This window comes from Camarhynchus parvulus, chromosome 7 (genome assembly GCF_901933205.1).
Source record: "Camarhynchus parvulus chromosome 7, STF_HiC, whole genome shotgun sequence".
In the NCBI taxonomy this organism is placed as follows: Eukaryota; Metazoa; Chordata; class Aves; order Passeriformes; family Thraupidae; genus Camarhynchus; species Camarhynchus parvulus.
The window spans coordinates 16,822,762-16,845,343 of NC_044577.1; the positions used below are offsets into that span (position 1 = coordinate 16,822,762).

General features: G+C 40.9%; 2 protein-coding genes across 5 annotated transcripts in view; both read left to right on the top strand.

Annotated features, from left to right (window-relative positions):
- Positions 1–3,603, top strand: part of WIPF1 (WAS/WASL interacting protein family member 1) — a 54,089-nt gene extending 50,486 nt beyond the window's left edge. The window contains 1 exon segment of the mRNA XM_030951779.1: positions 150–3,603. Coding sequence (XP_030807639.1) covers positions 150–205 — 56 coding nt within the window. The 3' untranslated portion in view covers positions 206–3,603.
- A 7,151-nt stretch (positions 3,604–10,754) lies between these two features.
- The window catches only part of GPR155 (G protein-coupled receptor 155), a 31,895-nt gene continuing 20,067 nt past the window's right edge, over positions 10,755–22,582 (top strand). For 2 of the 4 annotated variants that reach the window (XM_030951780.1, XM_030951783.1), the window contains exons 1-2: positions 15,945–16,118; positions 20,237–20,742. In XM_030951780.1, the coding sequence (XP_030807640.1) occupies positions 20,283–20,742 (460 nt within the window). In that variant the 5' untranslated portion in view covers positions 15,945–16,118; positions 20,237–20,282. Of the gene's footprint in view, positions 11,119–15,313; positions 15,655–15,944; positions 16,119–20,236; positions 20,743–22,582 lie in introns of those variants that run through there. The other 2 variants (XM_030951781.1, XM_030951782.1) reach the window with 2 other exon arrangements.

Genomic DNA, 22,582 nt, shown 5'->3' on the forward strand with positions numbered 1-22,582 from the left:
TTGGTTTTGTTTTGTTTTTTTAATGGCCAGGCATGAAAATTAGTAGATCTTCACCAGTTACTGAATTATTTGCTTGGATGTAAACTGCCCCTTCAAAAGAAGGAGTATTCCAGGAGGAGTAACACAATAAACCCTTCTTTCTCTTTTAGGTGGTTCTGTCCGAAAAGAAAGAGGTGCCCCCCCGCTCCCACCTATACCAAGGTGAAATGGGTTATGGCCCATCTTTGGGTGACATCTGCTCTCAAGTGTCCTTCGAGTCAGCTCTCCTGTCCACATGACTGGAAAGTTGTCTGTTCTGATTGATTTCCACTTTTGGCTTGTCAGCTGGAACAAACTTCAGTCTCTATTACAGAAGTAATAGATGTGGCTTGTGGACTATAGTTGCTCAAAGCTCTGAATTTTATTTGCTTAAACTGCAGGAATTTTGTGGACCCTACAGAGCGTACATGCATCATGCTTACCATGTCCAACCCCATCCCCTGGAGAGCTCCATGGGACGTCTGGCTTTGAATTTGTTAGATCTTGAACAAAGCTGTTTCATTCACTTTGGGTACAGTAGCTGCATTATTTTAATGATAAAGTATTTGATGCTTAAAAAAACAGTTGCTGGGTAAAAAGTGTAGCTAAGAGTCCCCTGAATCCGTCTTTGCATGCCTAACTCAGCCTATCTGCTTCTGCAAGCCATAGACCTACTACATGGTGACAAAGAGTTCATCTTTAACTTTTTTACTTCAGCTTAGTCAAGCAAATCTTAAACAATGCACAACACATCCTGACTCAAGGATGGAGTGTCCCTGGCCTTGTTTTTATCTGCAGAGAGTCTTCCAAAGAAAAGCACAAGTGAAGAATTCATCAGCATAAAAATATATATATTTTTTTAACCCTCTTTCCTGTTTTTTAATAGTGTTATGTGTTCTGTGACCTAATTCTGTCCTGCTCTTACGTGGACCAACCCACATCATGTCATCCGTGCCTTGGATTGCTGTACCGCCCTCTGCCTGATAGTGCATGTGAGGAGTCCTCAGAAGGTAGTCTGAGCACAAGCACAGCAATTATTGTAGTTGCAGGCTCCTTCTGTAAAGCATCACTAGTGCCAGTGCTCCACAAACTGCTTCCCAGTTGTTTCTTTGGTACAACTAAATGATGGAGTTTGACTTAAAAAGCTTCTTGGCACTTAGGTCATGAGTCTCAGAGAGCTTGTGTTTGACTTCTATTATGGTAGAGCAGCCGAGGTCAAAAATGTTCCTCAGTGAAAGCCCTTTGATGTTGTGAGGGGGATCTGGGGTTTGTACATTCAAACGGGAGCATCCAAAATTTGCTGTCTGCACTGGTTCAAGAGAAATGGAAAGATTTGGCTATGAAGCTTGTCCTTTCAAACTTTGCTGAAAGGAGTCTCTACAGAGAGATGCAAGGCTTATGATAGAAGAAAGAGTAAAGTATTCTAACATTGTGGCAAGTGGTTAATATGTTTAATGGCTTTTGAATTTTGTGTATGAGAAAAGAGTTCATTGTATGAGTGAATTTTACAAGTAGGTCTAAGTGCGTATAAAATGCCTTTGGAATATTAGAGGAAGATTATAATTCTGGATTTGAAATATTGGTGAATGATAGCTCTTTGTTAATTGAACCTCTGAAAAATATCCTCTCAGTCTCATCAGCAATATGTCTCTTCAGTGTTTTCCTTGGGATCCCTACCAAGCCTGTGTCAGCAGCTGTGCTTCACAGGGTGTTGCTCAAAAAAAAAACCAAAATAAAACATAGAAACTAGTCATGTAGGTTAAGAAAATGTTTCTCTAGCATGGGAGATATCATCCTAAGTACACTCTGTGGCTAGAATGAGGTCAGTCCTTGAAAATCTAGGGAATTTAGCCAAAGAGAGTCTGGACCCTGCTGAAATGTCTGTGAACAGGGCTTTTTGCTCTGTCTGTGAGCAGGGAGGGGCAGATCTGCTTTCTGCCTGGCAGTCTGGACATCACATTGAAGGGGATGAGACTAGAGTTGGATTTGGCCAGATCAAATGTAATTTGGTCTTTTCAGTGTTTGTTTACAAAATCTTGTTAGCTGTGACAGCATTGATTATGTACTTGTTTTTTACATTTTTGTATCTAGTGACCTATTTTTAGTTACTGTTTATGGTCTTGAACCTGCAATGAAATGCGCAGGCGCAGGGATGTGGCTACATCCAGTTGCAGGATCGTGGCTGTAAGAGTTCCTTAAACAGATACTGATGGGACCTCCGTGTGACAGGTGCACCTTGGGATCAAACCCGGCACAATGCTGAATTTGTGTATGTATTTTATGGATGTCACTTAAAGTGCCTGTCTCTTTGGGATATTATTTTGTGAATAGAAGTCCAAATAAGATTTTTAGGCTAATAACTTAAAGGATAAATTATTGTATTCATATTTTAAAACAGAAGCACTTAATACCTTTCTAAGGAACAATAGTTTGAATTTAAGAATACAATATTTTCAGTACCTTGACTTGCCAAATCTTTGTTAATATCCAAATAGCTATGTAGCCAAAAAAAACCTCCAACCCTCCAGAAATAATATTTTTAATAACTTACCTGCTTCCAACATAACTGTTTTACTTTGATAAGTCAAAGAAAATGCTGCCCCATGTTCTTCCAATACTCTGTATAATTCAAAATATCCTGTGTTTGATCATTTCAGCAAGGTTTTCTGACCAGAAATCTGGACCACTACCAAAGACTTGGAAAACCAGCTTCAGTTTCACTTTAAAATGTGCTGTGTAAAAGGCCCCCAGTTAACAAGCCAAGGATCCTGAGCTGCTTAGGTTTTAGAAATTATTTCTTACTCTAGAAAACTCTTCAGAATAGATGTTTGGCGTACATGTAAAATAGCTTAATACTGCAGAAAGGGGCATTTTTTTCAAATAACAACAGCATTTCCACTTATATGTTTTGCTGTAAAAGTCCCTAGATATCTTCCAGAACAATGCAGCATTTTATCATTCAATATATTGCTTCATGTAGCAGTAGCTATTTACAATATGATCAGTATTAAAGTATTTATTTCACTATTAAGTGTTAAAAAAGAATAATACAAAAGAGCTTGAATCAATGGTGCCTTATGAAGTTTTTAGTAAATTTTTCTGTGTCTCAGTAGAAGAATTAATAGGCATTGCTCTTCCAGGTCCTAAGTACATAGTGCTGACAGTAGCATTTTACAGTGTTTGAGCCAAGCCCTGCTGTGGTTGTGTGCTCAATCTGCTAACTCCAGGTGGAGCTCAGTGCATGGAGAGGCCACTGGGCCAGTGTGCAGGTGAGGTGTATGTGGGCACTGGTTGGCTTCACAATCAGTTGTTGGTATTGCTCTCAAAATTCAGACCTGTCCCAAAACCAGCATCTGATGCTGTTGTCCACACAGCCCAGCTGACTTCAGTCAGTGTGGTTGCAGAGGTTCCAGAAGTAAATTGGATTCACTGCTTGCATATGAGATTTGCTGGGTTTGTTTCAATGGCATTGTATTATAAACTCTGTCCTCTTATGTTACCACTGAGGCTTGCACTGCGTGACAACAGCCACGGATGTTTGTTTTTGTTTCATTCAACTCCATAAATAAAATAAGAATAACTTTTGTACCGTGTAAAAATAATTTTTGCTCTATATTTTTGGAAGAAAAGCACGTGTTATGTTTGTTATGACTTTCTGCACCAGCCATTGGGAGAAGAGGTCACAGTGATGAATGTTCAGAGTTGTTACAGGAAACTCAGCTTGTGATTCAGGAAGTGTATATTTCTATAAATGAAAAAAATAACATGGTAAAGTTCTTGTTTAAAAGCCAGCATTTCCCAACACTAAAAGAATCATAAGGTTTATTTTTTCTTTTCTGCAAGACAGCACTGTGAAAGAAGTTCCTTATATTATCATTTAAAAAACTGGGCAGTAGTTTCTCCTTTCAGCATCAGCTGTTTGCAAGACACTTGTAGAAGTAGATCTGTCTTGGAGCAGGGGATAAAGGAGCTAAACTGCTATCATGCATCACATGTATTGTAACACAACAATCTTCTGTACAGAAGTATGGGAATAGAAAAGGTACTTTTTTGCCTTGGAGATAAAGAATGGAGTTGTGATCAAACATATTATTTTGAGCAGAATGTCAAATGTTGAGAGGGCCCCTTGGCCACAGGACACTGAAAAAGAGAAGATTGCTCAAGGAAATAAAAGCCAACTGGCTGAATGTTGTTACCAGTACTAGAGTAAAAAATAGGGTATAAAACGTGCACTTTGGAGTTCCACGTGGCAGTGGTGTGGACACTTTCATCTCACAGCTGGGTGCAAGGACCTGATACAGCGGTACATTGACTCCACGTGACACAGATTGTGTGAGCCTTCATCTTTCAAATGGTATTCAGCAGAAAATAAGGAGAATCTCTCACCTAAGATATCCATGAGCACTTTAAGGGCAAATTCATGGAATGGTTCTTCATGTACTGGAAGAAAACAGAGATCCTGTAGCCTGTAAGATGGATGTGTTTGGACCATTCAACTAAAATCTAAACTGGAGCATTGTCAAAGGGGAGTATTGGAATAACTCAGGCAGAAGCAGGGCATGTGTGTATGGTCTCAGTGAGTATGCAGCAGGTAGGTATGCAGATGTAAAAAGCAAAAATTGAAACAGCATGTCTTGAGGGAGTAACCTTTTATGTATGTTGCCATTTTGAAATATAGTTTGTCTGTGGTAAATATTCCTTAGTGTAAACTAATGCATGCAGAGGAAGACATCTAAATTTGGACTTCCAAAGCCACACAAGAGGGCTGTCTGAAACATAAAACAGGCTGAGCAAAAAGTAACATTTCTATCAGATGCTTAAAGTTTGAGCTTTTTATAAAATATTAATCTAGTTCTGTGATTTTTTTTGCTTAACCTTTATTTTGTAAGTGATTTTGTTATTTTTCTGTCCTATACCAAATAAATTTTACTTTTATTTAATTGTTGGTGCAGACTGTTACATTGAGGACAAACACAGTTACTTCTTTGACAAAAGCACTTGTTGGCTTTAGCAGGAGCATAGCAGTGAGCCTGGCGGGAGCTGGGGTGAGCTGTTACCCTCCTCCTGGCTGCCATGGGACAGCAGCACAGCAGTAATTCTCAGAGGACTTCGGTCCTACATACAGTGAAGGACACCTGCAGATAAGGAGAAGTAATGAGTTTACTTTAGGATAAAGAATGATTGAAACCAGAGGTTTGTGATGCTGTACTTGTAGGTGGCTGTTGGGTGAGGTGTGACCACTGGCTCTTGGCAGGGCAAGCTAAGCACTTGCCAGGGGAAGATGACATGGAAAATCACTATAGGTAAGTGTAGATTTTATTTGTTGTGTCTCCACTCACAAGGCAGAAAGCTGCCAGAGAATAAGAAATAAATTAAACCCTCCTTTTGACTTTGGAGCCCTGTTCTTTGTCATAGGTGTTAAGCTTTTCAGATAATTTGGACCAGGTTCATCAAAGAAAGACCCTTTTATCAAAGTCCACAGGAGGTTCAAATTCAGGCTGCGCTTCTAGCTTCTCTTCAGAGTTAGAAGGGTCATTTAGAAAGCTAAAAAGCTCTGTACTATAATTCATCTATCTTGCAAAGAGTTAAACATCAGGTTTCTCATGGAGATTGCAGATCCTTTGATATCTCTGGGGACTGCTTTTTGATACCTTCATTTTACAGACTGACTGAGACAAAGAGCACTTTCTTAGAAGACCACCAACCCTTGTGTAGCCTGCAGACCCAGCAATTCTGATGCCTGGGCTATAGAAACAGAGAAGCCATGATGGAGAGTGGGGGGAAGCTGGTGAGCTGTAAAGGAGCTGGCTCAGCAGGCTGTGAGACCTTTGGCAGAGCTCAGTGGCAGTAGCCTTGATTGAGAACACAGAGGTATGAATCTGATCATCAGCTAGTATGACTGACTGTGGCATGTTTTACCAAAGAAAATCATGGGTTTTTTTCTAGTTTTCAAGAAATCAAACCGTTTGCTTGGCTTCAGAAAGAGGGAACTGAGCTGAGCAGTGACCTTGTCATAACCACAACATAGTCCCTCCTTCATTTAACTCAAAAAATGCTGTTGATTTAAAAGAAACCCATGGTGTGCCCTGTAAAACAGTTCTGACTGCTCCCTGCAGTTGAAGGAAGGCTCCTGTGTTGCGCACAGCACACACATAAATATGCAACTCCTTTGATCGTGGTTCAGCAGTTTCCAATGACCTTCCTGCCTCCTGTGCACAGGCTGCTCCCCTCTGCCCTCTCACCCAGTCTGACTCCATTTTACACTGAACATAGTAACCTAGTTCCAGCAAATTACTGATTTCAGAACTAAATATTGGCCCATACATCTCTGTAAAATACTTAATATATTATTTAGGTTAATTAATGAAATAGATCAATTGGCAATCAAGCTCTTAACCTATCTAAAGATTTCAACAGCAGTCCAGGTACAGAAACAATCCCAAGGAAAGGATGACTGGCACAAAAATATTTTGATTAAACATAGTGAATAAATTTGGTGGTTGCTCCTAACATTACCTTGTGTCCAGTATCTATCTGTCTACTGAACAACAACATCAGATAATCTCTTCTTTAATCCTAAAACGTATTTGTGGCTTATGATATATGACTTCAGCAAAACTACATTCAAAATGTTAAATAGCAATCTATCATGAAAGCTGTCTATATGATACTGCAATAAGGCTCTTATCATTCCCATCATGTTTCTTCTTTGTTATTACCATTCTTCTTTTTCCTGCAGATAAAAATTTTTTTTTTCAAGAATGCTGAGATTTAGCCTACAAAGACACATTTCTCATTTTCAAAATGGAATTATTCTTGTTATTTATTTTCTTTTTCTTATTTTGTTGGAATACAGGAGATGCCTCTGCCTAAGCACCTTTAAATTAAAGGTGGACAGAGAGGGCTGTTGGTTGCTGTCCATCCTTTCTCTCTGCAAAACAGGAACTGGTGTTCTCTCCCTGCAGTTGGGGCAGGGCTCTATCACTGTGCAATGCCCTTCTCAAAGGGGACCACTTTGACTACCTTTTGCATGTGGCTATGTACAAAAAAATTTTGGCTCCAACCTGGTGTGAACACTGTACACAATAAGGCCTGTAACTGGTTCCCTTCTGAAAATGTTTTTGTATTGATGCAAAGATGGCTGTTTAAGCAGTGGGTGTTGGGTGTAGCCCAACTTGAAGGAAGCATTCATGTATACAGGGATGTGAAAATGAGTCATTCCTGTCCTTCTCCTTTCTAGCAGAAATTTTAGTAAATTCAGAGTTACTGGTGAGCCCTTGTGTGCCCTGTGGAGCAGCAGAGCCCCTGCATCTGAAGGCTGAGCACTACCAAGCCATGAGAGCCAAAGGCAGCTGAAGCAATCAGAGCGCTTTGAAGAGAGCAAGGTAAAGGCTGTGGGTGAAAGTCCAGGCTAAAACCCCAGCCTGTCGAGGAATTTTGATACTGGAACACTAGTGTACCTGTAGATAACATCATTGTGCTGTTTGTCAGGGACTGCAGAGCCCATCAGTACTTTCTGTGCTGTCTCAAAACCAGCCCTCAGTGCAAACTGCTGAAATCCTTCTGTTGAAGTTTTTTCTCCTCCTTACTTAAAACAGAAACTTTCACTTCTGCTATTTGGCCAGGAGCTTGGGTGCCTTATGAAACCTGAGAGCTTTTGTTTGAAATCAGACAGATACATGATCCTTTCCTCTAAATAGATACTTTCATCTCCTGAGCTGTGCCTGCAGGACTGCTGCTGTGCTTTCATCCAAGTGCCAGTCAACTGGGGGGCTGGTGTGTTTGCTCCAGTTTATTGCTGATTTAGAAACAATACCCTGCTGTGTGCTTTAAGAGAATCACCGTATGTGCCAGAACCTTCATTCCTCCCTCTCTCTTACATATGGCCACTTGTGAGCAAGGACATGAATTGAAAATATATTTTTTAACTGGGAACGTGTCTAGTCCCCGTCCAAGCATGCATCAGAAAATGAGACGCCTTGTGTGTGTGTTTGTTTCTGGCCAGGCAGGCGGGCACAGGTGTGATGCAGCCGCAGCCCGGCCGTTCTCTCAGTGCCGCAGTTGCGGTGTCGCGGTGGCCGCGCGGTGTCGCCGTGGCCGCGCGGTGCCTCCCGCCCGTCCCGGCGGGACCGGGGCCGGGCAGCGGGAGCGTTCAGCGCCGCTCCACGGCGTGCGCCGGCCGCCACTCGCCTGCCCTGCCCTGCTCCCTGAGCCTGGCCGCCCACAGCTGCCCCTGCTGCCCGTGGCCGGGAGGTGGAACTGCGCGATCTTTCGGGTCCCTTCGGCCCAAAGCGTTCTGTTGTAGAAGAAAAAGTGGCGGCTCCTCCATGATTTAAGAGAAATAAACAAGGTAATTGAGGACATGAGCTCTCTCCGACCAGGAATGCCCTCCCCAACGATGCTCCCCCAAAATTGGCAACTGGCTGTCCTAGACATCAAGGACTTTTTCTTCCAAGGAAACTACCACTAGCCTCAACAGTTGGTAGCTGGTTAAAGCCTTATCTGCAGCCTACGAAATCTTATCTAGAATGAATCTTGATAACACCCGAGCTTGGTACTCAGGCTTAGCTCACTCCCCCTCGCCGCACAGATGTTATTATTTTCTAAATCCTTGGCACCCTGAGGGGTTTGCTTAAATTCCTCCAAGAGATCCCTGAGAGATCTCTTCCAGGAGCTTTCCCATAGATCTGGCTGGGTAAGCAGGCACCAGAAAAGATCTAGGAGGTCAGTAGGAACAAATTCAAGGGATGTTAGCGTAGCTGTCATCATACTTCTAAAAATTTCACTATTTCTCCCAAATTCTAACTGACTTTTACATAACTCGTGCTTTGTCTGATAGGAGAAGGGCTGGTAGGTTCTAGGGCCACTTCCACCACCTGTGTATTGAACAGGGGCTTACAGCATTCCGCGAGGCCACGCACATTTCAGCACTTTAGGAACACTACACGCTGTTTCACCACCGCAATTTCACTCCAGGTGCATCCGGCCTGACTCTTCACGCAGTCACACAGTTCTTAGGCAAGTCAAATTCCAGTACTGGCATTGAAGTGATGCAACAGAGTAATACACCTCACTACTCCACTGCAGTTCAACAGAAAGCAGCACACTATTAGAACTAAAAAAATCAAGTCTTCAGATTTTTTTTTAATTTTTAAAAATTTTTTATTATTTTTTTTATTTTTGTTTAACTGCAGCTGGAGAAGGAGCTAAGAATTAAAACAAACCACCTTTTTAAATTGAAATGCCAAGTGGAAGTAACAGAGAGCTGTAAGGAAGCTATTCTGTCAATATTGCAGTCTTAAATATCAGTATACTTATTCAAGTAGTTAAGAAAGGAAGTTTTTGTATTCTTGTTGGCCCTTAATTTAAATGTAGTGACAAACTGCTGAACATAATGAGGAGAAGGAACAGTAGCTTTCTGCTGGAGAATTCAGGAAGAAGAGGGCTTGTCAATAGAGTTCTGTGACACAAGTAGAAGGAAGGATTTAGTGGGGTAGTAGTGGTGAAATGAATGTGAAATACATAAACAAAAAACTATTGGATTTCTATCACAAGAGGCAATGCACTTCAATCTGTACATTTGATGGACAACATTTAAGCTGTATTTGTGTAAGTAATAAATAGTGCCTTGCAAAATGGTGGGATTTGCTGTGACCACAAATGGAAACTTAGTGTACGGAGAGACTTTATGAAGATGTGGGTCACGTTCTGAAAATATTTCCAAAGCTTTTAGTTTGTGATACCAAAATAGGTTTTGTGGGTTGTTTGGGTTGGTTTGCTGGGTTTTTTAGGATGGGGGGCAGGGGGGTGGTGTATTTGGTGGGATTTCCTTACTAATCAGTTTCTTGCTGAATAAGCAACAGCTGCAGCAGGTCACACACCAGAAGCAGCTTATTTAAGCACTGCAGCTTGCTTTTAAATGGTTTTCCTGAGCAAAAAGGTTTAATGGTTTTTCTTAGCAGCATCTGCTAACTTGTGTGTAGCACTAATAGCTCTCGTGGTTTTGTTTGGTTTTTTGGTGGGGGTTTTGAGGATTCAGGCCAAATTTGAGTAGTCTTCCAGTGACTGAGCACTCAGAGTACTGAGAACATGTAAGTCATAAGCTGCCTATGCCAAAATGGATGAAAAAGTTTTCTTGGGTTGAGGAAGAGCTGTAACTCTTATGCCCTGTTCTTAATAATTTCACCCCATACTGTTAGTGTGTTAGTATTTGAAAATACTATCATATAAATATTGTAAAAGTACTTAATATTTTAAGTGTCTACATACAGTAGATACAGCTCTAACCACAGTATGAGACAAATGGAAAAAACTTGATAATGATTTTCCAGCTAAAGCATTTGTAATCTGTAAGTTAAAACAGTGATTTTTTTTCTTTGACTTTTGCATATTTTTCCCCAGTTGGTCTGGTTAGCTATGTAACTAATTTTTGAGTACTTGCATTTGAGTTTAGCACACTTGCCTTCTTGCTGAACCAAGTAAAATGTTGATGTCCTAGCATTAAGGATGGAATTTGTATGTTTAGGAGGGCTGTTCTACTTTGTTTTTCTCCCCTGAAAGCAGTTTCAGAAAAAAAAAAAAACTTCTAGTGTTAAAATCACATGGGGTATTCTGAACTGTATTTAATTCCACGTAATCTTAATTTGAACTTTTCTTTATTTTTTGCTTTAGAAGGTGAATTTCACCATGCACAATATTTACTGGGCTTACTTTCTAGAGCAGTCTATTTCAACACACCTGAACATACATAATTATTGCTAAAGTCTTAGTTTGACTTTCTGCAATTTGTCTGTACTAGTTTCATGTATTTTCTTTTGGCAGATACAGTATTTTGAAGGCTATAATTGCACCTTCAGTTCTGTGGAATTGTCTCAGCCAGACAACAAAGTGGAAGTGAATGAGCGGAGTACGGTAAACATGGTTTCAAAACCAGCTTGGCCATACACACTGTCTTACAAAAGACGCTATGTGAAAAATACCAATTAAGTTCCCGTAACCAACGCAGATAATGAGGTGGACAACTGCGAAATTATAGATGAGCTGATAAATTGCTTTCTTAAGAAGGAAGATCTTTTACAAAAGTATTCCACGGTAACTGAGGTGAATATAAACATCTAATGCATCCCTCATAATTTCTGTGTTAACAAGCTTAAGCTTATGAGTAACATGTGGCATTCTCCTGATCTCTGTGTTATATTGCTTTAAGGACACTCAGAATTTCTCTCAGGTGTTGGATTTTTCTATCTAAGTCTCAGAAGTTTTAGAAATTCTTTCATGGGACAAATGCTTTTTGTGTGACACCACCCTCCAGGGGCCTATTTCCTGTTTACAGATTAATTTTCCTCAGGTTTCCCTTGTTGCTTAATCAACCATCTGTGTATTGTGCACTATAGTTCATTTGCCAGTAACCATGTGAGTCAGTGTAAGTGACCAGACACATCTAGGTATTGATAAGCATTTCATGTCCTTCCTGCACGCCCTATGCACAACTGTAGGAGAGCAGACATCACAAACCAACACACTTTCTGAACCCTGGACTACAGTTTTAGATAACCAAAGTTAGACATGAATTTTTGGATGGGATCAGCTAAGAAAATTTAACAGAGGTTGAGCACGGGTCCTGCCTTGTGCATTATATAATCAATTTACTTGTTAAGCAATCAGCAGTATGAAAAGGGTGTTTTTTCCAGTGCTGGAGTTACAAAGCCACATTGTCTGTAGGTGTAAATCCAATATTCAAATAATGCATGGCTCATTGTCAATAGCCAAGGAGCATTGAGGAAGTATTTTTCCTGTGATTGATAAGGAGATTACCTAAGAAGGGCTAATGTCTCTATCCATTTCTGCAATTACTGTGTTGGTTCTTGGATTTTTCCATGCTGTGGAAAACAAGGTGCACAGCTGTCTGTAAATTTCCAGACAGATTTCATCCTGATGCATCTGCTGACATTCTTCTTGTCTTCTCATATTCTGTATTCTTTCTTTTTGTCTATTCTTGAAAAGGGTATATTTTTCTAATACCCTACTGAGAGGTTATTTAGAGAAATTTTCCACATTTTTAATCAATAATGCTGTTTTGAAGCTCACCTGACACTTGCTACTGTAAGGCAAGGTTGTTGTTCAGTTATCACCACACCCTAACAATTTGACTACAACTTCCATGCTAGTTCTCTAGAAAAAAAAATTACAAATCCAATTTTAGTGTTTTCAGAAACAAACTGGAGAAATTACTTGCTTCCAGTAAATTCTTGAGTGCTTTTCATCAGAATACTCCATATTTTCAGGTTTTGCAACAAGTGCTTGAGTTTACCAGTGAAGTAGCCTTCACACCGAGTACAAAGATGCATTTGTGACTTCCCAGAAAACCTTTCCAAAGTGGCTCAGCTGTATGCCTTTGTAAAATGTTTTTATGTGGTCACTGCCTGTCCTTGTCCAAAACCTTCTCTCACTGAGAGTGAACCTCTCGCAGTTCGTGTGTGGGCCCAGCCTGCGTGTGTGTGTAATTGTTGCAGGGAAATGAGTGTGATGAAAGCCACAGGACAACTCATGTAATGCTTGCTCTAGATGCTTTTCATTGGTTAAACTGCTGCCCAGATCAAAAAGCAGAAATTGTCTCCCATATCATCTATTGGCTCCTTTGGTGGCACATAAGTGGATGGAAACATCCAATTTGAGTGAAAAATAACAAAAATCAAGGGGGAGAGTAGTTAATGATTATACAATGTTATGTCATGTTAAGGGAATGCTCAAGAAGATTGAATTAAAATTTTGGGGACAGCTTTCAGTTTTGTGTTTGTTTAGTGGCTTTTGGAAAGCTTGGCTTTGCAATGGCAGTAACTCTGTTTTCTGTGATCCACAGTTCAACTGCCAGAGCTGAGTTGCCAGTGGTAGAGGGTAGATGTGATCAAGAGCTGATGGTCTCTATAAACCTGTCCTCCCAGGAGGTTGTATACAAAAACTTGCCTTTCCCAAGCATTAGTCATGTTATAGCTGGGTATAGTTATGTTTGGGTGTTAAATTAATGCATGGGGGCTTTTTGATACTTCTGTGGGTTGGGTGCAACTCCATGAGAATTGATGTCCATAGCTGTCAGTCTTAGTTTACAGAGATCTTAAAAGTAAAAAGAAATTAAACTCTGTAATAAAGGCAGGATGTTGGAACACAAAGATGTTCCATGGAACACAAGGGGATGTTCAAGGCCAGAGAAAATGTGGCTCAAAGAAAGCACCTATGGAGCCTTGATTAAGTGTTCAGGGAGCAAAGAGGAGCTGTCAAGCAGTAAGAAAATACTGTCCTTTGCTGTTCTGGGACGCAGGACTTTGTATGGTCTTTGGATATGGTCAGGAGTACCCTGTATATTGAATACTGCATTAGAAAGATGTCTTGACTTCAACATTAAGTTATCATTGCTAATTATCCAGACTGAAAAAAGCCAGAAAACCATGCTCCTAACATTTCCCAGCCAAGTGAAGAACTGGTCCTGTAATCTGGTGCTTGAGTTATTCACAGTGCTGTTCTGGTGGTACAGTCTGGTTAATAATGATTTCATGTTTCTTAACAGGGCAAGGGATAAGACCCTAGTGTTCTTCTCTGTTCATCTCAGAAGAGGCTGCATGTCAATGATAGTTGCTAGGCTGTTTATAGTATGGTTTAAAAGATTAAAATCTGCAAGAGGAAATATGCCCTATTAAGTCCTATTTATATACTTTTGCTTCATTTATTTAGACAGCAGATATAATAATTTTATTGTATTTTTTCACATGCCTTTGATACTACATTTTCATACTTTCAAGTATTTTACTTTTTCCAGGTTTTTGGGGTTGTTTATTATTTACTTTTTTTAAGTATTACACTTTTAATTTGTTTGTGTTCCCCCAAAGATGACACAAGACTCGGGTCAAGTGTGCTTACCTGATTTAGCATGCTATGTATGCCAGAGCTGAGGTGGAAACAGAGCTCTGTCCTGCTACTGCTGATCCCTTGGGAGATCAGGCTGATGGTTGGTGGATATCAACAGCAGTCAATGAGCAGCCTATCCAGCCAAATGTATGCTCTTTTCAAACAGCTGAAGGATTCTTGTATTTTAAATACTTTATTAAATGCTAAATCACTAATGATCTTTTCAAAGGGGAAAAAATGCATTCAAGAGAAGGGAAGGCATACATTTTTACCAAGAGTTCTTAGTATGGTCTGGTATACCTCCCTTGCTACTCCCCAAAGCATGTCCCTCTAAGGTGTCATTTCTGTAGGAAAGAATGAATGACAGAAAGCCAAAAAATCAGAAAGGCCTTATTATACTGTATTTCCAAAACCAAATCCCAATCAGTCTGAAAGTGCTCTTTGTCAGGTGCCAAACAGAGAAACTTCAACAGTGAAAAAATTAACAAAAGAATCTTCTTTATTAGTGTTTGCATCAAAACAAAGTCTCACAACGTTACCAGTGGGTGAGTGTTACCCAACAAGCTGCACCACCTTCCAGCTGTAAACATACATAATAAACCTTGGCACAGCTTTGGAATAATCCCTTGCTGATCTTTTGCTTGGGCTGTGTGGGCCCAGATTTGGGACAGGATGTAGACAGGAATGAAAGGCAGTGAGGAGTCAAGCACTGACATGGCTGCTTCATGTCAGCTAAGGTTCTAGTAAGTGTAGACACTGCTAGTACAATAAAGATTTTATCTAGTAAAGATAAAATTTAAGCATCAGTATCTTTAAATTAAATTTAAAGCAGACATATGATATCAACAATGTAGTACCTTCTAAAAGTTTCTAACAGCCATGTTTATCCCCACAAGTTTCTGTCCCTGTCTGCATTTTTTACAGGATTTTCTTAACTCGACTTCCAGTTAATCCCCTTAAATGCTATTTCTGTTATATTGCTGCTCTTGCTGTATAATATAAATTTCCAGTAAGCATTTCAACAATAGACCTTGTGAACAGAAGTGACTATGGAAAAATTCATATCTGACGCCATGCTTCATAAATTGTCAATTGCATCTTTTTTGGTTGAGATAATTCTCCATTCTGTTTTGGTCTTTTTTGGGTGTTAACTGAAGGGGAAAGAGGTTTGGGGCTTGTTTGGTTGGGTTTTTTTCCTGGAAGTTCCTTGTAAGTTTTTTGAGTATTTTTGAGGGTTTTTTGCTGGAAGTTTGGAATGGAAAGCTACTGAGCACACAGACTGGTCGACATTCCACCACTCGGGAATACTGCCTTGCTCCCAGCGGGTCACCTATTGCTGCCACTTAACAAGTAAGGCAAGCTGGTTGGAGTCTGATCAGGAGGGGAGAATGAGGTACACTGAATTCACACCTGCTGTCTCTGCAGCAGCAGAATCTGTCGTGGCTCTTAGGAAAAGGGCAGCGGGAACTGCTGTGCCCTCAATTGCAGTACAAAGGGAAAGCCTTGAGAAAGCTGTGTCCTCGTTTTCTGCAAGAGAATCTTCGGTCATTACCGGTCTTTAGTTTTTCCTGCAGAAATGACTGACTGGTCAGATCTGTGGAACCGACGGCACGTGGAAAACACGGGGTTGTGTTTCTAAGCGCTCTGACTGCGGGGGAAAGTTGGAACGGGAGTAGGAGGTTCAGGGCCAGGCTGCCGCCGGGAGCCAGCGCCGCTATCGGGCCCGCCGAGCTGCAGGTGACGCTGCCTCGGGCCGATAACGGGGGGTGACCCTGCCCGGCCTCCCGCCGGCGGGGCTGCGGGCAGCTGGCGGCAGCCACGAGGGCCGCCCCGGGAGCGGCCGGGGCTCGTTCCGCTCTCGTACTCCAGGGGAGGCGGCTGCCGAGCGCGGGGGAAGCCCCCGGGGCCGAGGCGGCGGCGGAGACCCGGGCCGCCCCCGCGCGGCGGCCGCCGAGCCGCCATCTTGCGGCCGCTCCCTCCCTCCCCCAGCCTGCCCGGGGTCCGCCCGGAGCCCGCCCGCCCGCGGCGCTCCGCCGGCTGCGGCTGCGGGGCTGTCGCTGGCGGGGCGGGCCGGGGCGGGCCAGACCTCCTCTCCCTGGCCTCGGTACCGGCGGTCTGGGCCTTAGAGGGGTTCTGAGTTTGGCAGAGCGCAAACCCTCCCCACGCACCCGGTGCGGAGGCGCCTACCGAAAGCTGAGTAGGTAAGCTGCCCGCTCCTTTCCCCGGCTTCTGGCGCTGTTTTCTGCTGAGGCAGCTGTCACGCAGGGCAGTGCTGCTGGTTTTTTATCTTTGACCGAAATGCCGTGTGCTCCTAGCTGGGGTGACCGTGGGAAGAGAGCGGTGATGGGCCGGGAAGGGGCAGGCGAGAGGCGTTGGTTTTGTTGTAGCCCTCTGGCTGCAAGTCAAAGAATTTTACATCCCAGTTTGGCAAGTGGTGCAAGTGAGGTGCTTTTTAAGGGGTGCTGGCAAGAAAATGTTATCTACGTTTTGAAAGATGTTTTGCTGTTTACTTCAGAAGTATGCATCTATTTGTTGACAAGCCCAAATGTCAGCTTAAGTGAAAATTATGTGGAGGTATGTTTTTCATTAATTTTCTGAGTTGCCATTCGGTGCCGCTGGCAGCTCTTGCTGCATTTGGTCTTGTCTGAGCTCCTGCCGTGCCAAAGTTTTGCGGAGCTGGAAGTGTTGCTGTGAGCTGTGCCAGTGTGTGCTTCGGGCAGGCCTCAGCATCCCCAGGTGCCCAGGGCATGCGGCTGCTGCACAGCCAGGGGCTCTCCTGGAATGGCATCCTGGGAGAAGGATGGCAAAGGAATTGTGATCGTGAAAACCAACTGGGATTGTCCATGTTTCCAGATAGAGGTGGCACATTTCTTGTGCTAATTGCTGTTGTGATATTGTTCTCTCTCTCTCTGTTTTCTTAGCCCAATAAAGAGAAAAGTAAAAATTGTGGTTAACTTGCAAAAATTAGGAACTGCAGTAATCACTTCTTCCCACTTACTTTTATCATTTTATCTCTCTGAAGTTGCTTCCTCTTTGACTTCACAAATTTTTACATGAAAATGCATGTACTACATGCTTATCTTAGCTGAGAACAGGGTAGTAGAGATGCTACGAGTGGTAACTCTTCCGACCCCAATTCCATTTTAATTTTCCTGAGTAAAATAATGTGTCATCCTTACGTTAAAGCAGGAGAGTTTCTGCGTTGCATTAAAGTAGGTCATGTTGTGGGATATAATTTATGAGCAATGTGCACGGTCTTGCCAGTGTCACCATATTATCCTGAGTCATTATCAGTTGGAAGCTTAAGAGTGAGAGACCAGAGGGGAGATATACATTGAAGTTATGTCTTTTATTGACTTATGCTGTCTTTGACTTTCATTAGAAAAAGAAGATGAAAGGGGTTTTCCCCTTCCTTTGGTGAAGGAGACAGTTTCTCTATTTCTGTACTCGGAGAGGAACCTGATGTTGCTTAACTCACAGCTGCTGGAGAATTGAGTTTCTCGTCTGGTGAATTTTAAGACTCTAGAAATATTGACAACCTACAAGAGAAGTGTTTTGTGGGAAATTTAAACTGCACTTGTTACTTGCTCTGTGTCTATTGTTGGTCTTCATACAAGGCTTCCTCTCGTGCAAGCTGACAGTCTGGCTGCAAGCAGCTATGCTTGCTTGGCACAGTTGACAGCAGATAAGGCAGCATTTTTCCTAAAAGCTGTGTCTGTACTGGCCTCCAGCTCCCCAAAATGCAGCTGTGGCTGAGTTCTCAATGATTCAAATCTCAATCCTCAGTCCCTGAAGGGATAACTACAAATCATATGTTCTGTGAAGTCAAAGCTAAATGCTTTCCCTTGCAACTGTATTATATTTCCTTATTTTAGTGTTATTTGTCTGTTTAGCTTGCTGCATCTACTATAAGAACAAACTAATTTCTGTGTAGAATATATCAAGTTTTGGGTTTATGTGAGATCATTACCTCTGATTTCATTAAGAACTGTGAATTGAAAATGATTTCACTCTTGTGAGACGCTAGTTTGGGATAAGCCTGAGGTGTAACATGGCTGTATATTAAATCTGCGATTAGTCATTACATAATCTCACAATAGTTGTATAAATGTCTGTATCCTGTAGAACAATAAGTGCTGAGATGTACTCACTGTGTTTAGCAGAATGCAAAAGCTTGCATTTCTGGAAAACACTGCTTGGCAATAGATGCTCTGTGTTAAATATGAAGGGTTTGGGCTGTGCATGTCTCTCGAGCTGAAGAGATTATTCACTCTCAAAGCCGTCTGAGGAGTGCCAGGAGCAGCTTTTACTGTAATGGAGTTCTTCTCTTTGAAACTCGTGTGGTTTACCAAAAATTGGTCCTGTATGATTTGACAGGCTCCCTTGTAATGAAGTCGAAGGCAGGCTGAAGGAAGGCTGCAGGAATCTATCTGTCTGTCTGTCTGTCTATCTATCTGTCTCTCTATCTGTGTCTCTTACAAACGATGGTTAGGGTTGTGTGGGTGTGCATCCATGTCAGTTTTGATCCAGTGAGGAAGATAAGGGATTTACATTTTGTACCAATTTTGTGAAGAGGAATAATGATTTTACATAGAAGGAAGAGAGGCTTGTCATTAGCCTTGAATAGGAAGGCACAGGAGAAGGAATGCTAGAATTTAGGGATAGATACAGCTGGAATACACTCCTACTACAGATCAAATGTTGCATTTGGTTAAAAAAGTTTCAGCTGCATCTTATTGCTGAAGAAAAATACCTTGAGAGAGCAGTGAGTAGGTTGAACACATGGCACTGCTGGGAGCCTTACCTCTGTGCAGTGCTGTAAGCTTAGAGAATTTGACATGGGGCTGTGCTGAAAACCTGCTTTTTACCTTGCAGCTAGTGTAGAATGTGGCTGATTTCTTCCAAGAATTAGGTGTTGGAAATCTGTCTCTGGTCCTCTTTTGGACATTTTGCAAATTCCAACAACATCCTTAAGTTTTTTAGTAGAAGAAATGGTTTGTTGTTTGCTTCATTTCTTGCAAGTTTCCCCATTGTTCTGTAGCAAATAACACATTGAGCTCCTGGTCCAAATAAATCAAAGCTAATTTATCATCTATAATATAAGAAAGTACAGCCTTTAAAATAAGCCCTACTTGGAGTGAGACTCATTTTCCTTGGGAGAAGGGATAGCCAAAGCTACTAGACAGATCTGGATGATGCAGTAGCTCAGTCCAGATGAACTACCAGAGCATCATAGAAGTGCTTACCAAAAGCCTCAGGCATAAATAAGTCATGAGTCAAAGAGTTGAAGCTTGTGAATATTTATATGCTGAATGCCAGGGTGTGAAACAGACCTTACAAGACCTCACCTTTGCACTGACTTGATTTACTTGCTTATTTACGTGGCTGCTGTGTTTTGTGTTCCTTGTGGATAGGATACAAGGAGGCAGGGAAGACTCTTAAACCAGTTGCTAATTTGCACAGATTGTACCGTACAAAGCATTGCTTAGGATTTGGCAATTTTGACTTTACCACTGATACCTTAAATAACTTAGGGGAAATCAGTTCACCTTTGCCTTAGTTTCTATCCCTACAAAGTGAGGTAAGTAATTTTGGCTTCCTAAACAAAGTATTTCAGGATTTAGTCATGTCAGAGCTTTATGTGCAGTTACCTGATGGACTGCACAGGTTTCAGAGCTATACTGCCAAAGCCATATCTGTTTCTGGCAGGACCTTGCTATTGACCAGTGAATATTTGTGTTTGATATCCACTCTCTTCATCTGATTTGCAGACTTTGCATGTCTGCTTGCATACAGAACCTGTGGTGTTGTAATCAGCCCTTCCAAAGGCAATTGCTGCTAACAAGTGGGGAAGGGGGTCAGCAGATATTTCTGTTGTACATAAATGCTTCATGCATGCTTAAATTTCCCTGCTCCAGAACTAAAGAATTGTATGTAGAAATATGGGTCAGCTCTAGTGCAATGAATTAAACCACTGGCTGCTGTGTCATCTGTGGATTCTTTGGTAACTGAAAAGTCTGTCATTAGCACATGATATTGAAATGTTGTGAGAGGTCAAAGTTGCACGAAGCAAGGTACAAACTTCAAGGGTGATATGATAATTTAAACTCTCAATTTTTCTGGAAGGTAAAGAGGACCTTGCCAAATGTTTTTGTACCAGAGTGGAGAAGCTTTGATTCTTCATAACATTTATCTTTCTTTCCTGGTATTCAGTTCTTGTAGGGGCTATTCCTGTTGTCCAATCTGTAATAATTTAAGAGGGCATAAGCTTGTACCTAAAGGAATGAAGTTAATAAGTGTACTTTTGTTCCTTTTACAGATGAGATCATTTCACACTCTTCTTTTGGAAGAGGTGATCAGAGGAAATGGATAGCTATTCAGACTTCACTGCAAAGAACCTGTCATCTTCAGCTAACATGTCTCTTTCTTTGCCTGGACAAGCTGGACTCAATACCACTGGCGATCCCCCTTCTATGTCAATAAGCAGGCTTTTCCCAGCCCTGTTGGAATGCTTTGGAATAATTCTTTGTGGCTACATAGCTGGAAGAGCCAACATTATCACATCAACTCAGGCCAAAGGACTGGGAAATTTTGTGTCCCGTTTTGCACTCCCGGCTTTACTGTTCAAAAACATGGTGGTACTTAATTTTTCTAATGTGAATTGGTCCTTCCTGTACAGTGTTCTAGTTGCCAAAGCTGCTGTGTTTTTTTTAGTCTGTGTTTTAACATTGTTAGTAGCCAGTCCTGAGAACCGATTTAGCAAAGCAGGTTTGTTCCCTATTTTTGCTACACAAAGCAATGACTTTGCACTGGGATATCCAATAGGTGAGTACGTTTTCTTCTTTAAAATTATTGTCACTGTTCTAGATATGTTTGCTTTTATCTATCCATAATTTGAAATTGACTTCTGAATTGAAGTTCCATGCAATTGAAGTAATTTCTGAAGTGCCTCTCAAATTCTATTTGAGACTGCTCATCATCTAGGAAAGATTAAACCAAAAAAAGAGAGCAAGTTGGTTCTAGCAAAACAAAAAACAAGATGTTTGATTACAGAATTGAAAATACAATTACAAAGGCAATGTCAAATATACAATTCCAGATTATATGTAACAAGTAGATCCATATTTTAGATTACTTTAGGAGTTAACAATATCTTTCTCCTTATTCCAAGGCAGCATGATTGAGGAGAATCCTCAATTTTTCTTATTCTCTTCAAATTTGCTTGATACATATGAAATTTAGACAAATGCAATAGCATACGTTTTTTTAGATGAAGATACTGTGTTTCCCTCAGTTGCATTTCCTGAGATTTATTCCTCTTGAATGAAATCAGAAGTATGCCACAGATGGGGCTGTGAGAATTATATCTTTGTTTGTTGGTATGCATTTTAGATGCCAATTAGAGCTTCTCTTATTTTAATATATATATTTTCGGGGTCTCTGAATGTATTTCCATTGTGTCCTGGTTAAAACATTCTTTCAGCTTTTACTTTCTTGTAAGACTGCGTATTTCTTCAGGTACTTCATGATTTATAAGATATGATTTATATTTTTTTCTATGTATGATCTTGACAAAATCTACGCCATTTAGAGCTTTACTGGAATAGTCACTGCAACAGAAACATTGTAGGCTCTTGAGGTTTATTTCCTCTTGTCCTTTCCCTTCTCCCATCCCCAAACTTTCACTGGTGTTGGGTTCATGCTGTCGCCTGTGCAAGCTTTTTGCTATTAGTAAAATATTACCCAGCTTCTCTGAAGTGTTTGCAGGACTGGTCAACAAAGAATGCCTTGCTGTTTTTATGTGGTAGAGGTAGTGTTTTGAACAGAGCCTGATATTTTAATGAAAAAATATTTTTAAATGCTGTAGCAGTGGAAATTTGTAAAGGAAAAAAATCAATATTGACAAATTGTGCACTAAACCAACACTATTTAAAAAGGCATTTTGAACTCTCTTAATCATTCCTGAGTCTTCATCCCATGTAATTTCTTTAATACATTACTATTATTATGTATTATTTCTTTTTTGCTGTTTGAAAAGATTTGCACATAGCGAAATCAAAATGTGGGTCAAATTCTTGAAGCTTATCACTGTTTTTCTATTATTATGGTTATGATAGTTCTAGATAGATTAAAAAGTGATATTGGGGTGAAAAAGAACCAACTGGCAGAGAGGTTTGTTAGCACACCCCTGATGTAGTCAGAATTACTATGATAGAAAGCTTTGGGGTTTTTAATTGTGGGGTAATAATGATACAAGTCTGACAAACAGATTCAGGTGTTCTCTAGAGCTGTGTGTTAAAGCACAGGTGTAGCAGAGGTGCTGTGTGGGTGACAGTCACTGTGACTTTAATCATACTCATTGTATTAAGCATGGACAACTAGTGTGTGATTTATATGTACTTCTGAGCAGCTGGGACATGGAGAATTGATTTTTAAAAAAACGAAAGTATATTTCATTTCAGTTTTTTGTTATGATCAGCAAGCAGGCACCGTGATTTAAATAAAAAGAAAACTTTTAATCAGTGATAGAAGTTGTGGAGTATTTTTACTGCCTTAAGGATTCTGTAAGACTGATTTCTTATTTTTTTTCCACCCACTGACTCAGTAATCTAACTCCACTTTTTGTACCCAGTACAATGTATTCTGACCTCATATATGAATTAAA